This window comes from Musca autumnalis, unplaced genomic scaffold, assembly GCF_047663935.1.
Source record: "Musca autumnalis isolate F117 unplaced genomic scaffold, ASM4766393v1 scaffold_3, whole genome shotgun sequence".
Lineage (NCBI taxonomy): Eukaryota > Metazoa > Arthropoda > Insecta > Diptera > Muscidae > Musca > Musca autumnalis.
Genome location: NW_027411866.1, coordinates 150,114,817 through 150,130,940, shown reverse-complemented (window position 1 = coordinate 150,130,940; position 16,124 = coordinate 150,114,817). Strand labels below are relative to the sequence as shown.

The 16,124-nt window shown below is 36.7% G+C and overlaps 2 protein-coding genes across 10 annotated transcripts in view; one reads left to right on the top strand and one right to left on the bottom strand.

The window, feature by feature from the left end:
* The window catches only part of ldd (lipid droplet defective), a 131,006-nt gene extending 115,224 nt beyond the window's left edge, over positions 1–15,782 (bottom strand). Inside the window, exons 1-3 of one of the 9 annotated variants that reach the window (XM_073974818.1) lie at positions 15,407–15,616; positions 14,906–15,082; positions 14,648–14,796 (exon numbers count right to left, since the gene is read on the bottom strand). The gene's annotated coding sequence lies outside the window, so the exon portion shown is untranslated. Of the gene's footprint in view, positions 1–14,647; positions 14,797–14,905; positions 15,083–15,176 lie in introns of all 9 variants that reach the window. The other 8 variants (XM_073974820.1, XM_073974822.1, XM_073974823.1 and 5 more) reach the window with 8 other exon arrangements.
* Positions 1,141–4,204, top strand: LOC141397906 (lamin Dm0-like). The gene is made up of 2 exons (XM_073974816.1): positions 1,141–1,201; positions 2,342–4,204. Exon 2 carries the CDS (start codon positions 2,818–2,820, stop codon positions 3,568–3,570), a length of 753 nt encoding a protein of 250 aa, XP_073830917.1. The 5' UTR covers positions 1,141–1,201; positions 2,342–2,817; the 3' UTR covers positions 3,571–4,204.
* Positions 15,783–16,124: the final 342 nt, after the last annotated feature.

The following is a 16,124-nucleotide window of genomic DNA, read 5'->3' as shown; positions in this document are numbered from 1 at the left end:
TGCAAAATTCACAAAGAAAGATTATAAAGAAACACTTGGGAATTATTAATAAAAAATAAAAAACTGATATGCTGACGCTGTGAGAAGGATAAACACTTGTTACAAGTGATTAATTTACAAAAGAACAACAACAAAAGAAGCTTATGAAGAAAACAAAACTCCCATTACCAACATTGATTTGTGATAATGACAATAAAAATATGCATATTTTTATTTGAAAAATGCAAATCATTGCATACTTAAAATCAGACAGCCAGCAAAAAAGTTTACTTGTCAAATGGTTACATAGGTTTTCCAAACGTTAATTGACATTGGCTCAGGTTCAGTGGTCCAGCACCGTCTAGAGAGACGTCATTAAATGCATAAATAAAGAAACGAGTTATTTTATATGTGTATGTACTTTTAATATTTAACGTAGGAATAAATTAATAAGATAACAATTAATTAATAATATATTTAATATCAAAGGGTCGGTCGTTCAGTTGCCAGTGTCTTGACGTTGCAATTGACTGCACAAGGTAATTATAAATACTCATTTCTTTAATATTAAATTCAACGCTTTAGTATCGATAAAAAAATGCTTAATTGAATATTATTAAGATACAATACTGGTTGGCAGATATCAATAATACATCGAAATATTTATCAATGCCGAAAAACAAATACGGAACAACCATGATACAATAAGAAGGTAGCATTATCAGCCCAGCTGATGGTAACATAATGTGTCAATTGCATTGAATTTATGTCAAATTTTGACATCTTATGTTACCAAAAACGGCAGTTGCTGCTACCTTCTTATTGTATAATGGGAACAACCCTGGTGAATTTTGTAGAAGACTCTTTTCTGTGTAAATAGAGTCAGGTAGATTTCTTTTTAATGCATGTGTTCGAAGAATCTATGTTTAAAAATAACCGACTGCCTGTCATAAAATAATGGAACAAATGTCGTGCCCAAAATAGTAAAGATAAGAAAGGGTCTATAACAAATGTATTTTCCATTACCAACGCAACGTGTGGGTGCATGATGTATTTATAGACACAGCGTGCATTTCTAATGTGCGTGTAAACAAAATGTATGTGTATGTGTGTTATTGTTAGATTATAAGATTTAAGTTTAAATATTTTGTAGGAAATAAAGAGTCTCTCTAAAGCAACGAAACGAACAACATCGCTAACGCGGGTGTTTTCATTCTCTTAGGTTATTTTTCCTTTAGTTTCTTGGGTGCATTTGTGATGAGACTAGGAGTCGTCTCATCATTTGGTGACCCCGACGTGATAGGCTCGCGGTTTCGGAAAAAAAAGAAATTTGTGTAGTTTATTCGTGTTAAGTGTAGTGACGTGGTAGGCTCACATTTTTAAGAAAGAAAAGTGTGTTAGTTTACGCGTAGTGTTATAACGTAGTAGGCGCGTAGTCGAATGTGACTACGTTAGGTTTATTCGTTAGGTTATAGAAGGCGCACAGTCGAAGCAAAGATTGTGTTAGGCCAATTTTATAGCTAAAAAAAAAAATAAATAAAGTGACAAAAAGTGTATTTCGTGAAAATGAATTTTCAAGATTTCATCCAACATCAAAGGGTGTTGGGCGAATACATTGTTTCGCTTTATTTCGAACTGAGCAAAATTGCTCAGAAAAGTGTAACCAGGGAAACAAGGGAAAAGTTGTTTAAAGTTGGTAGTTCCTTTACGGAAGCAAGAAGGGATTTTTTAGACAATGATAGGGAGCTCCGTGATATGGGAAAATTTCCATATGAAATGCATAGCATATTCGCTTCAGGTGTGCGGTATGCAATAAAAAAGTTCGACTTCTTAAATCGTCAAGTACGGATAGATTTTGGGATCGAATCAAAGAAGGATTCGTTAGATACACGAATTCTTTCTAGATATAAATATATAGCTGAGATGGACAGCTTAAGTCCATTGGAACAGTATGAAAAAAGAAACATACTGCGCCATTCAAAAACATTAAAAGGAGGTTTAATTAGAGAGTTTGAATATTCATTAAATGCGCTGGAGACTGAGATAAGGAATGAGTTTCTAAGTGTAGAAGATGTCAAAGACAGATATGATATTGCGTCATCAGTACTGATGCAATATTTGAATGAGTTTCCTAAAGAGGATAATCTCGTAGAGAATTTCAATTTTTTACAAATTTGTTACCGCATGGTGAGATTTGGGAAATTTTCTAGAGTAGCGCCTAAAGAGGTGAAGGTAAAAGATTATGAAGAAATCAATGGGAAATGGGTTCCCAAGATAAATACTAGACAGGTAGATAGTAATTCAATTAGGAAGGTTGAAAATGTGACTATTCCTGAACTTAAGAAAATAGTAAAGTTTACAGGTAGTGTAGGGGAAACTACGGAAAGGAAGAATGAAAACGTTCACGTTGATGTTGATGTTTGGCGGAAATTAAATATCGAAGTCAACCAACTGCGTGAGAAAAATGAGCAGTTGAAGGCAAGATTGGAGCAAACAACCAAGGACTGGCAAATTGCTGAGAAGAAGGCTCGTATGTACGAGTCACGAGCTGCTGATCTTAACGCCAAATACGATGCTGCGACTGCTTATACGAAGGAAGCCGGTGTTTAACTCTGTGAGGTGCATGCAGAATTGGAGCTTCTACGCAAACAAATTAAAGAGGATACACAGGCACGTATTGAGTTGGAAGGCAACATACAACATCTGCGTATCGAACTGACCTTCAAGGAAAAATTTCACTCAGAAGAAATTAATGAATTACGCACTGGTCTCTCTAAACAATATGAGACCATATTACAACAGTCGTTGCAAGAGTTGCGTGAACAACACGAAGGAAACATGCGTAAAATGAAAATGCTGTACGAGCAAAAGATTCAGGATCTCCAAGCAGAAGCCAATCGTGAGTCCGTTGCAGCTTCACGTGCTATCGAAGAATTAGATGTCTCTCATCAAAATATTGAAAGCCTGTATATTCGCATTAGTAAGTTGGAATCTACAAATGCTGCATTGAATGGCCGAAATTGTGATTTGGAAAAATTGCTCGCCAATGAAAGAAGACGCCACCCTTCTGAGATTGCCAAAGTGGACGTTGAATTACAACAGCTACAAGAAAGTGTTTTCTACGAAAAACTATTGTATGACGAAGAAAATTTAAGTCAAAGGAAATATGTTACAACCACCAGAGAAATTGCTAAATATGAACCGAAGGTAACGGTACAAAACAAAGGTACAAATGAAGCGCAAGTCGACTGCGGGAGGTTTAAATGTAAAATTGCTCCCATGTCTCAATGGAACGTAACGAGTGCAGCACATGAACCATCAACCAATATTGTTATGAAGTCACTAAAATGGCAGATTGGCAAAAGCATAAAGACGTCGCCGTGTAATACCGATGAGGAAGAAGTTGCCGGTGCCGACGGTATCAAGCATACCATTATACGTCATGTGTCAAATCATCGTATAATTAATGAAGAAAGTTCTAGTGGCGAGAAGAATCCTCTAAGAAGAAAATGGATTTACCACGTATTTCATCGAGGGAAAAGAAGTCCTCATCCTAGCTGGTTACTGAAGGTGTTGGGTGCCATCACCTAGAATTAAGTCATGATAATGCTCTATATATTTTTTATTATTAATAATTAAACTAAATAATGCCTTCAGCAGAAAATGAAAAGTATTACATTATGACAATGTTTAAGATAATATTCCTATTTTGTAAAAAATAACATTCATACATTTTTGTTAAAAGATTAGAATACACTAAGACCAGAAGAGTGTTTAGTTTTGTATCTAAACTATTTTTTGTAAATTGAGTGAGATAGATAGCAAGCTAGAAAATGTTCAATAACTGTTAAAAGATTAGAATCTTTTAAGGCGGGGAGAATGGTGAATTTTGTAGAAGACTCTTTTCTGTGTAAATAGAGTCAGGTAGATTTCTTTTTAATGCATGTGTTCGAAGAATCTATGTTTAAAAATAACCGACTGCCTGTCATAAAATAATGGAACAAATGTCGTGCCCAAAATAGTAAAGATAAGAAAGGGTCTATAACAAATGTATTTTCCATTACCAACGCAACGTGTGGGTGCATGATGTATTTATAGACACAGCGTGCATTTCTAATGTGCGTGTAAACAAAATGTATGTGTATGTGTGTTATTGTTAGATTATAAGATTTAGGTTTAAATATTTTGTAGGAAATAAAGAGTCTCTCTAAAGCAACGAAACGAACAACATCGCTAACGCGGGTGTTTTCATTCTCTTAGGTTATTTTTCCTTTAGTTTCTTGGGTGCATTTGTGATGAGACTAGGAGTCGTCTCATCAAACCCAGAAAAATACTTCGAAACTACTATTGAAATGTGATCATTTTTTAGGATTTCGCAAGTTGATTTTATAGGTCTAGCATGCGCTACTTTTTACACTAAAAGGCAGCACAATTGCTATGGGAGTTCCCTACTTTTGCAACATTTACATTAAAAAACAAGTAAGCAAAGGCTATAGTCGGACAGGGCCGACCATACGATACCCTACACCACTACCCTGCTAGTTAGCTTTCATCAAATCAAAGTTTCTTTTGGACAAATAAGCTCATTGTAAGAAATAAATTTTTGGAGTCTGCAACCTTATCACATTAAGTTTAAATAACAATATAATAATTGTTCCACAAACATCACAGAAGGGACAGGGCGTGCACCACGATTCATATTACATCAATAGTATGGGGCCTACTGTTTATCGCCGAGTCCGAAAGGCATGTCTTAAAACACCACCTGTAGAGAAGTTGTCAGAAAATGTCGCCAACTTTACAGAGGGGTATTTTGCCATCGTTGGAAATTTGATGTTTGTTGGCCGGGAATCGAACACCCGACCTTCTGCGTGCAAGGCGGGTGTGCAAACAATTGTACTATGGTGGCACCAATAAGTAATTTTTGAACGGACATTTAGTCTGGACCTAATTTTTTGCATATTTTGACATATTTGCAAACCATATGCAAGACTTTGTGCCCTAAATATCCCATCGAATTGGCTGAAAGTATTCGTTCATCACTATTTCCCGATACCCTGTATTTTGAAGGTTGTGGCCTCAATATCTAACTGAAGTGGCTGACATTTTGTATTCAGTCTTCGTTGGAGGTAAAAAACTTTCCACCTGAAATTTGTCGTTATATGTCCACGTCTTCATATAGCTCCCATAACCAGAACCTACCGATTTTCTGTACTTTGAAGGTTATTGTATTAAGTCTTCATTGGGGGTATTAAACTTTCCATCTGAAATTTGTCGGTATAAGTCTAGGCGTTCATTTAGCTCCCATACAACGAATGCTCCCCATTTTCGACATTTTGAATATTATGGCTCTGGTTACAGATTTCTCTATTTTATTGACTTGTCTGAAGTGAATTGCAAACAGAAAAATGCATACATAAATATTTTAGAAGATATTATTAAAATATATGTAGCATACAAAAATATGTGAAATACAGAAATTGTCCATATGCAAAAATAATATTTGCATATGCATAATTTATACATTTCGCATATTTTTGCACATGTGATATAATTCGATTGGAATTTAATTAGAAGCCAAAAATATGCAAATTTTACAAAAATAGGTGTTGCATAAAATTCCGCTGTCTACATATCATTGAGCTGATATTAATCGGGGTGCTCTCATTGATATGAGAGAAGGCTCCCTTGTCCCTACTGGGATGTTTGTGGAACAATTATATACAGTACATTTTAAGAAATATTCTTAAATTTAAAAATTGGCGTTGTTTAGCAATTTCTGCTACATCTTTAAATTTTGAACAATTGGACAGGTAATATGATAGGGTTCCACGCAATTTGTAAGAACTGGGAATTTGTCTGTCATGATAGAGAAAATTTGGAAGATGTGGTTCTCTTCACAAAACTCATTATATCTTAGGTAGTAGGTCCGTTACCAAGCACACATATTATTGCAATTTTCATCAGAGGAAAGATCGGTAGTTAATTTTTCATATATAGGCCGGTATATGGACTCCAGGGATTAAAATATGGACCAAAAATAAAATGTTTTTATTTAGCATACAAAAGTAATGGTCCATTGCACCCGCTAAATAATATCAGATCATCATCATAAATTGTAGGCATCTTCTTCGACCTAAACCCATACCTCGTGCAAAATTTCGTGACTATTGATCTATAATTGCGACCTCTAGTATGCTTTTGATTACATTACAAGCAAAACACTCGATATATTAGGTTGTAACTCTGTTATCTGACCACATAAATCAACATAATTGGCATTAATTGAAAGGGCAAGAGTTGTCCTTCCAAATATTATTTATGTGGGCGAATGTTTGGTCCAGGAATAAAGATATTACCGGTATATTAAAAATTTTCACAATTTTCACACAAAAGTTTTGGTCCATTTAACCCTCTAAACATCATCCGATCACCATCTCAAATTGCAAGATTCTTCTTTGTCATATAATCTTACATTATTTAAAATTTCGAGGCGATCGGACTATAATTGCGACATACAGAGCCGCTACAAAATCGGATAAAAATTTTGTTTTTGGTCCATTTCACCCGCTTAATATTTCTCGATCATCACCAATAAGAATAGGGATCTATTCTGATCTGAACCCGACCTCCATACAAAATTTCGTGACGATCGGTCCATAATTGCGGCCTGGAGCGTGTTTACAATTTATAATGGACAGACGGACGGACGGACGGACGGACAGACACACATCTCAAAATCGCTTTATCTCGTCGAGATATGAAGATTGGTATACCACATTGGGGGTCTCCGACGAATATTTCGCTGTGTTACATGAATTTTTACCAAAACAAACTTATAATACCCTTTTCCACATTGTGGTATAGGGTATAATTAAAGGAGAAAACCACTTGAGAAGGGCATTACAATGTTTAAAAAATCATAAAATTCAAATTAAACTGCAAAACAATATTCTATTTCAAGAATGTTCCCTCTCTCTCTCTTTTCTTTTAAAATTTTGTTTTATAAACTTAAGTTGCGAAACTAGTTTTAGAATAAATATATAATTATATTATATAACCAACAGATTTACATTTATTCTTAGCGTCATAATGTTTTATTGTGTACGAGCGAGGCAATTTAATCATTAAGCAGTCTAATTTCCATTTGATATAGCCTATATAAAAATAATTGGAACATTTTGTGAACAGGTTAAAAAAAAATTGGAGTGTACTTCCCCATGATTTATGTATGTATATATTTTACAACCTCGTATCCCTGTATCATATATTTTGATATACGATACAGGGATACGAGACAGGGATGGTGGGCTAGAAATTGGGAGGTACTGTTATATAGGGGTTATAATAAAACATGGGCCTATGTTGACAGTTTTTGATGGGAGCCTTTAATGTCAAATAACTCCTAATTCGGTTAAAAAAATTTGCTAGAATCTTCAAAATATCGAAAATCGTTACATAACGTGGGAACTTCAAATGTCATTAACAGCTAGTTCGGAGGTATCTGGGCTATACGAAAATATGAACTTAAATGAACCGTTATATGGGGGCTATACCAAAACGTGGACCTATGTCAACAAGTTTTGTTATATAAGTTTATTGACACTTAAGAACCCTAAGTGTCAAAATATAGCTAAATCGGTCTGAAAATGTAGCTAAAACTGTCAAAATACCGTAAATCGGGGGTACCGTTATATGGGAGCTATACCGAAACGGGGACCTATGTCCACAACTTTTGTTATATAAGTTTATTGACACGTAAGAACCCTAAATGTTAAATTATAGCTATATCGGTCTGAAAATGTAGCTAAAAACGTCAAAATACCGTAAATCGGGGGGTACCGTTATATGGGGGCTATACCGAAACGTGGACCTATGTCCACAACTTTTGTTATATAAGTTTATTGACACTTAAGAACCCTAAATATCAAATTATAGCTATATCGGTCTGAAAATGTAGCTAAAAACATCAAAACACCGTTATATGGGGGCTATACCAAAACGGGGACCTATGTCCACAACTTTTGTTATATAAGTTTATTGACACTTAAGAACCCTAAATGTTAAATTATAGCTACATCGGTCTGAAAATGTAGCTAAAAACGTCAAAATACCGCAAATCGGGGGGTACCGTTATATGGGGGCTATACCAAAACCTGGACCTATGTCCACAAGTTTTGTTATATATGTTTATTGACACTTAAGAACCCTAAATGTCAAATTATAGCCAAATCGGTCTGAAAATGTAGCTGAAAACGCCAAAATACCGTAAATCGGGGGTACCGTTATATGGGGGCTATACCAAAACGTGGACCGATATCCCATCTTCGAACTTGATCTTCCGACGGCTAAAAAAATGGTATTCCCCAATTTTCAGCGAAATCGGTCAACAAATGCGACCTGTATGTTGCGAACGGACGGACGGACGGACATGCATAAATCGACTCAGAAAGTGATTCTATGTATATCCCTAGAAGGAACTATGGGTATATCTCGCTTCCTTTTGTATGTTACATACAAATGCACTAACACATAATACCCCTTACCACATAGTGGTGTAGGGTATAAAAATTGTTGTCACCGCGTGTTAGTGTTCAGAGCCAAACTCATAATATTAAAACACTACGCTAAGCGTTAGTCATGAAAGCCATACAATTATTGAACAAAAGATTCAGAATTGTAAAAAACAAATTTAATTTGAAAGAGTAAAAGTTAGATGATAGCGAAGCCGTCCCACATCCGATATGTCTGAGGAGAAGACTCCAAAAGGCGAAACATGTCATGTCACATAGTGGTGGGTGTGTGGGTTCGAGTCGTCGGCTTTCCTTTTTCAGTTGCATTATTGATCATAAAGCTCGATTTCCAATGAGAAATTAATTAAAAACAAGTAAAAAAGTGTCAGTTGGCTTTGCCGACATAACAAACTTTCACCTCCTGACAGATCGAATGTATTTAAGGTCTCTTCTGAATTTTGTGGCCCTTTTTGGACATTTGAACTTGCCGACAAAAATGTAGATTAGGAATTAACTGAACTAAGACACAAATGTTGAACTTTTGTATGGCAGGTACCCTTAGGGAGGACCGATATGGGCCATTTTAGAAGTTAAACTAATTTTTTAATAAAATATTACGAGATCCAAAGTTTGGACCAAATTGGTTGCCCCATTCAAGTGATATCGTCCTAGCATTTTAGTGACATTTTTTAAATATTGGGGAGAAGTACCGAAAGTTGTGGACCGGTATTGCCCATGAAATGTTGGATCAAATCAGTTGAACAATTCGAGAGTTATCGTGGTCTCCGTCCGCAACATATAGTGACATAGGGGTTTTTTACACATTCCGGGCTGTTTACCCAAGAAATATGGACTTGTGCTGAAAAAACATTTACCGTCGTAATGGAGGTAGCGAATGCAAATCGCTTCAACAAAAACCAAAGTGATTCGAGAGCAGGTCTTAAAGTGAACTTATCCGAAATTTTGTGTGGGAGGTACCCAAAAGAGTGGACAAATATAGTCCATATTCGAACCTGATCTATACCTGGCAGATATATTAGGATGTGTAAAGTATGGACTAAATCGGTCACTCCCTTCAAGAGTTGTCGTACGCACAAATTTTCCGAACATTTTTGAACTTTTGTGGGGGTGGTACCAGAAGGAGTGGACCGATATAGCCCATCTTCGAACGTAAACTAAGTTTGGGCAAAATATTACGAAAGCCAAAATTTGAACCGAATCGGTTCATCCGATCGAGAGTTATCGTGCGCTCCAGCCAGCAGGACAGACAGACAGACGGACGGACATGGCTAGATCGACTCCATATTGTCTGAAACACATTTCGTCCAAACATACTTGGGGTCTAAAACCATTATTTCGATGAGGCACATTTTCATCGTATCAAAGTGTATATACCCTCCATAGCCTAAAGGCTGGGGGTATAACAAGGAAAAAATTGTTGCCACGGCGTGTTAGTGTTCAGAGCCAAATTCATAATTTTAAAACACTACGCTAAGCGTTAGTCATGAAAGCCATACAATTATTGAACAGAATTGTAAAAAACAAATTGCATTTGAAAGAGTAAAAGATAGATGATAGCGAAGCCGTCCCACATCCGATATATCTGAGGAGTCATGTCACATAGTGGTGGGTGTGTGGGTTCGAGTCGTCGGCTTTCCTTTTTCAGATGCATTATTGATCATAAAGCTCGATTTCCAACGAGTAATTAATTAAAAACAAGTAAAAAGTGTCAGTTGGCTTTGTCGACATCTATATACCCTCAGCCAATGTGAAGCGAAACTTTCACCTCCGGACAGATCGAATGTATTTAAGGTCTCTTCTGAATTTTGTGGCCCTTTTTGGACATTTGAACTTGCCGACAAAAATGTAGATTAGGAATTAACTGCACTAAGACACAAATGTTGAACTTTTGTAGGGCAGGTACCCTTAGGGAGGACCGATATGGGCCATTTTAGAAGTTAAACTAAATTTTGATAAAATATTAGGAGATCCAAAGTTTGGACCAAATTGGTTGCCCCATTCAAGTGATATCGTCCTAGCATTTTAGTGAAATTTTTTAAATATTGGGAAGAAGTACCGAAAGTTGTGGACCGGGATTGCCCATGAAACTAAGTTTGGATATAATATGACGAAGACCAAATGTTGGACCAAATCGGTTGAACAGTTCAAAGTTATGGTGGTCTCCGACCGCCACATATGGCGGAAATATGGACTTGCCCCTGAAATATGGACTTGCCCCTGAAAAAACTTTTACCGTCGTAATGGAGGTAGCGAAAGCAAATCGGTTCAACAAAATCAAAGTGATTCGAGAGCAGGTCTTAAAGTGAACTTTTCCGAAATTTTGTGTGAGAGGTACCAGAAAAAGTAGACAAATATAGCCCATATTCGAACCTGATCTATATCTGGCAGATATATTAGGATGTGCAAAGTATAGATTACATCGGTCGCTCCCTTCAAAAGTTATCGTGCGCAACATTTTTCCGAACATTTTTGAAGTTTTGTGGGGGATGTACCTGAAGGAGTGGATCGATATAGCCCATCATCGAATTTAAACTATGATTTGATAAAATATTACAAAGGCAAAATTTTGGACCTAATCGACAGAACCGTTCGAGAGTAATCTTGCGCTCCAACCACTACACAAGGTATCATAGGGGCTTTTTGCACCTTTGCGGCCATTTTCTCAGGAAGTATGGACTTGCCTTACCGTCGTATGGGGGGCAGTGAATACAAGTTGCTAAAATCAAAGCGATTCGAGAGCAGGTCCTAAACTGAACTTATCCGAAATTTTGTGTGGGAGGTACCCGAAGGAGTTGACCGATTGAGTCCATATTGGAACCTCATCTAAGTCTGGTAGGCATTTCACGAGTTGCAAATTATGGACCAAATCCGTTACTTCCTTCAAGAGTTATCATACGTACAAATTTTCCGAACATTTTCGAACTTTTGTGGGGGAGGTACCGGAACAAGTGGACCGATATAACCCATCTTCGAACTTAAACTAAGTTTGGACAAAATATAACGAAAGCCATATTTTGGACCGAATCGGTTGATCCGCTCGAGGGTTATCGTGCGCTCCAGCCAGCCAGCCAAACAGACAGACAGACGGACGGACATTGCTCAATCGACTCCAAATTGTCTGAATCACATTTCGTCCAAACATACTTGGGGTCTAAAATCATTTTTTCGATGAGGCACATTTTGCCCTATGAAAGTGTATATACCGTCGTTTGCATAAATGCTGTGGGTATAAAAAGGGACCAAAAAGACCCCTTTTATGACTCACAAGAGGATTATTTTTTTAAGAAAAATATTCCTCGCATTCAGTAAAGTTGCCAAATACACCATATACCTAAAGTGCGCGAATTCCAAGTAATCTTAACTCAAATATTTCCAAAACTGTAGAAATGGTAGGAGCGTACACCCTTATTTTAGTTTCTTTGTTTTTTTTTTTTTGGCAAAATTGATACCGATATTTCCTTGGTAAGTAATACAAATAGAGATTTTCAAAATCCATTAATTTTTAGAGTTTTGGCCAGGTTTTTCGTTAAATTGGGGACCCCAAGTGCTGCCGACTAGGGATTTGAATGCTGCCGACTAGGGACTTGAGTATCATGTTCCTACATCTAAGCAGATAGCTGTAAAATGCGCAGACAACTTGAACATGCTGTCGAATGTAACCCCTAAAATCATGACATTCAACGCAGTGCTCACATTAGCAGTCAATGTGGCGAACAGATTTAGTGGCGGATATTTGCATCAGCCAAATAGGAGTTCAGACTTTCACAAATGGCATCAGGGAAAGTATCTGAAGGCAAGATCGTACAATCCGTATATGTTACGATCTCAATGCCGTCTGGAGGTGAAACTCAAACATTGGGGAACTGCCTGTTTCATTTTACTGGGACTTGGATTCTAATGACGACGACAAGCACGACTCACTGGGGGCTGTGTTCACAAAGCATGCAGCAACATAGTCCATGTCGTAGTCTACATGTCTACCTTGGAGCCCTAATTATAACGATATATATTTTTTGCTGCGGAAGTCCATACTTCCCGAGATACTTTAAAAGTATACATTTTCTTGATGATCGATCTTCGGCCAAAAAAGTAAGACTACTTACGCGGTTAATTCTCCCTTAAAAATTAAAAGTTTAGAGGGAGCCGGACTTTCACCTATGGACAGATTCCAACACCGGCTACCCAATAAAATCTCCCATTTGGTTTTGATTGTGTATCAAAACAATGAGATCAAATAAAAACAAGTAAAAAAAGTATCAGTCGGCTTTGCCGACAGAGATATACCCTCAGCCTCTATATATTGAAACAATTTTTTTCCCAAAAAATGTATGTATTTAGGGGTTTTTAAAAATTTTGGGAATTTGAACCGACAAAAATGTTCATTAGGATTAGAGATCAAAAGTTTTGCGGAGGAGATACTAACAGGAATGGATTTACATTGACCATTAAGTGAATCTCCAACCACTACATATGGTGCCATAGGGGGTTTTTACAGCTTTCGGGATGTTTGCTCAAGAAGTATGGACTTGCCCCTGAAAAACGTTTACCATCGTAATTGAGGCAGCGAATGCAGGTTGCTTTAACAAAAATCAAAGTGATTGGATAGAAGGTCTTAAAGTGAACTTATCCGAAATTTTGTGTGGGAGGTACCGGATGGTGTGGACACATATAGTCCATATTTGAACCTGATCTGTAGGGGGAGGTACCTGAAGGAGTGGACCGATATGGCTTATCTTCAAACGTACACTATGCTTGGACAAAATATTACTACGGCCAAATTTTGGACCGAATTTGCAGATCCGTTCTAGAGTTATCTTGCGCTCCAAACACCTCACACGGTCTCATAGAGGTTTTTTTTTTGCAACTTTCAGGCTATTTTCTCAGGAAGTATGGACTTGCCCCTAATAAAACTTGTACCGTCGTATGGAGGGCAGTGAATACAAGTTGCTAAAACTAAATCAGAGCGATTAGAGAGATGGCCCTAAACTGAACTTTTCCGAAATTTTGTGTGGGTGGTACCCAAAGGAGTGGGCCGATTGAGTCTATATTAAAACAATATCTAATTCTGGTACACATTTTACGATGGACAAAGTATGGACCAAATCGGACCAAATATGAAAGTGTATATACCCTCGTTAGCATAAATGATGAGGGTATAAATATATGTACATACTTGTATATCCGCGGATCCTCCATATGTCTATATGAATTTATGCTCATCGCTAACTTATTCCTCAAAATACAAATTAGATCGCTAACAATTAAAACAATTAAGAAAGGCGTTAAGTTCGGCCGGGCCGAACTTGTTGTACACTCCACCACGAGTTATATTGAAGTAAAATTGAACAATTAGTTTCCTTTCGTTTATGAAGAAGACTAATTACCAAATTTCAGCAAATTTCGTCGATATATATACCGACAAAGAAGACTAATTACCAAATTTCCGATATTTCGGTAAGATAATGTGTCTAAAACCTGAAATATACCAAAAATCAAGAGGTATGCTTCTATGGAGGAAAAATTCTTTTCTGGAATACTTTATAACCCTCTGGAAGACTAAATAACAAAATTAAGTCATTTCCGTGGGATATTGACGTCACAACCTGTAGAATTACGAAAATCGGGAGGTACCGTTCTATGGGGGCTATATGAAGGCGTTGACCTATAACGACAAATCTCTGGGGGAAAGTTGTAAACCACGAACGAAGACTAAGTACCAAATTTCATTCATTTCGGTGTGATGAAGCTAAAACCTTTAAAATACCGAAAATCGGGTGGTATCGTTATATGGGGGCTATATCAAAACGTGGACCGATATATCCCAATTGCAATACAAACCATCCTAGGAGTAATAGAAACTTCTATACCATATTACAAAGCTCTAGCTTAAAAATTGCGTGCTGTATCTTGATTTCAACAGAAGGACGGACAGACGGACATGGTTATATCGATTTTACCCTGATCAAGATTATATATACTTCATAGGGTTTTCGATGAATATTTCGATGTGTTACAAACGGAATGACAAATTTAATTATACCCTCCATATTATGGTGGAGGGTATAAATAAAACGTAACTTGGTTTTCAAGAAAACGTATGAAAATAAGCTTAAACTGCAAGCAATACTACTCACCTCCAATGGTTTGACAGCGGATGCAATCTGCTTTAGGAATTTGTAATACCAGTTTCAGGCAAAGTAAAGCCGGATGAGAATCGCTGAGGCGAATCAAGATTTTCAATGAATGTGAACAGAAAAACACCACCAAGACAAAAAACTAGATACTATAACACATTTTGATAAAAATAATAAAGAAGAAAAATAAACATTTTTAATTGCACGAGGTTTTTTATAAAAACAACAACTTATTTATGCTATGAGCATTTTTCGCACCGTCAAACGCGACATTGATGCACTATTTTTAGAATATTCAAGTCGGCATTTAATTACATACAACGACCAACAACAACAACAACGACAACGCGTTACATTTGGGTTTACTTGTTGCACGCACTTTTCTTGTATTTTGTTTTGTTTTCTATTATTCTGCAAGTTCTTCTTTTATCACAACTATGAAAAAAAGAAAATAAACAGACCAAAAAAATGTGTGACGATGTCATAGAAAATTTGTTAAAAACAAAAAATGATTTAAGTGGCGCTTTACCCACTGGCCGACTGCAACAACGTTTTAAGCGCCAAATACCGACAACGATCGATCCGCTCCGCTGTTGTCGCATAAAAAATACCAGTTTCACTTTCCGTTGTTGGTTTTTGTTTTGGAATTTGGTTCGTTTTTTTTTAAACTATTACAACAACATATTCTACACAATTTCTTCTTCGTTTTGTTCGTTGTAAAGAGAAAATAAACAAAAGACAACAAAATGAAATTATTACCCGATGACGAACGATTCAATTAATGCCAAGTTTTGAATTAGCTTTGCTTCCTAATTTTGTAAATTTTTGTTATTACAAAATTATTTTCTTTTTTGGACACTTTGACACTTTATTTGTTGGAGTTGTTTATTTTAAAATCACTCTACCCGTTTATCGTTTTTAGTTTTGCCGCTCACAACAACTGTTGCCACCAATCGCCGCTATTGAACTGAGCTTAAAGTTAGTACAGAGGCTTAAAAACAACGACTGAAAAATATCATCAATCCCAGTTTTACCAACCAAACCAACTCAGCCAACCAGTCAGCCGCGGCCAACCAACCAATCAACCAACAACAATGCCAATTGATGTGCATTCATTGCCATCTCTCACTCTCTCAATGCTATCGATCGAACAAATGCGGTGCTTAATTGTGTGAGCTCTCAGCATTGAAGTCAAATAAATGTTGCTAAACACTGACTTGGGCAACATATCAACTGTTCTTGTTACAAAAGACAGACATGAAGCGGGGATTTTATCCTAAGTAGGACTCTTCTTATTATTGCATTGAGTAACAAAAAAAAAAAAAAAAAACAAGTAAAAAATCGCTCGGTCGAGCCGAACTTTTTATACCCTCAGCATTTATGCTAACGAGGGTATATACACTTTCATACGGGCAAAATGTGCCTCATCGAAATAATGGTTTTAGACCCCATGTATGTTTAGACGAAATGTGTGGTA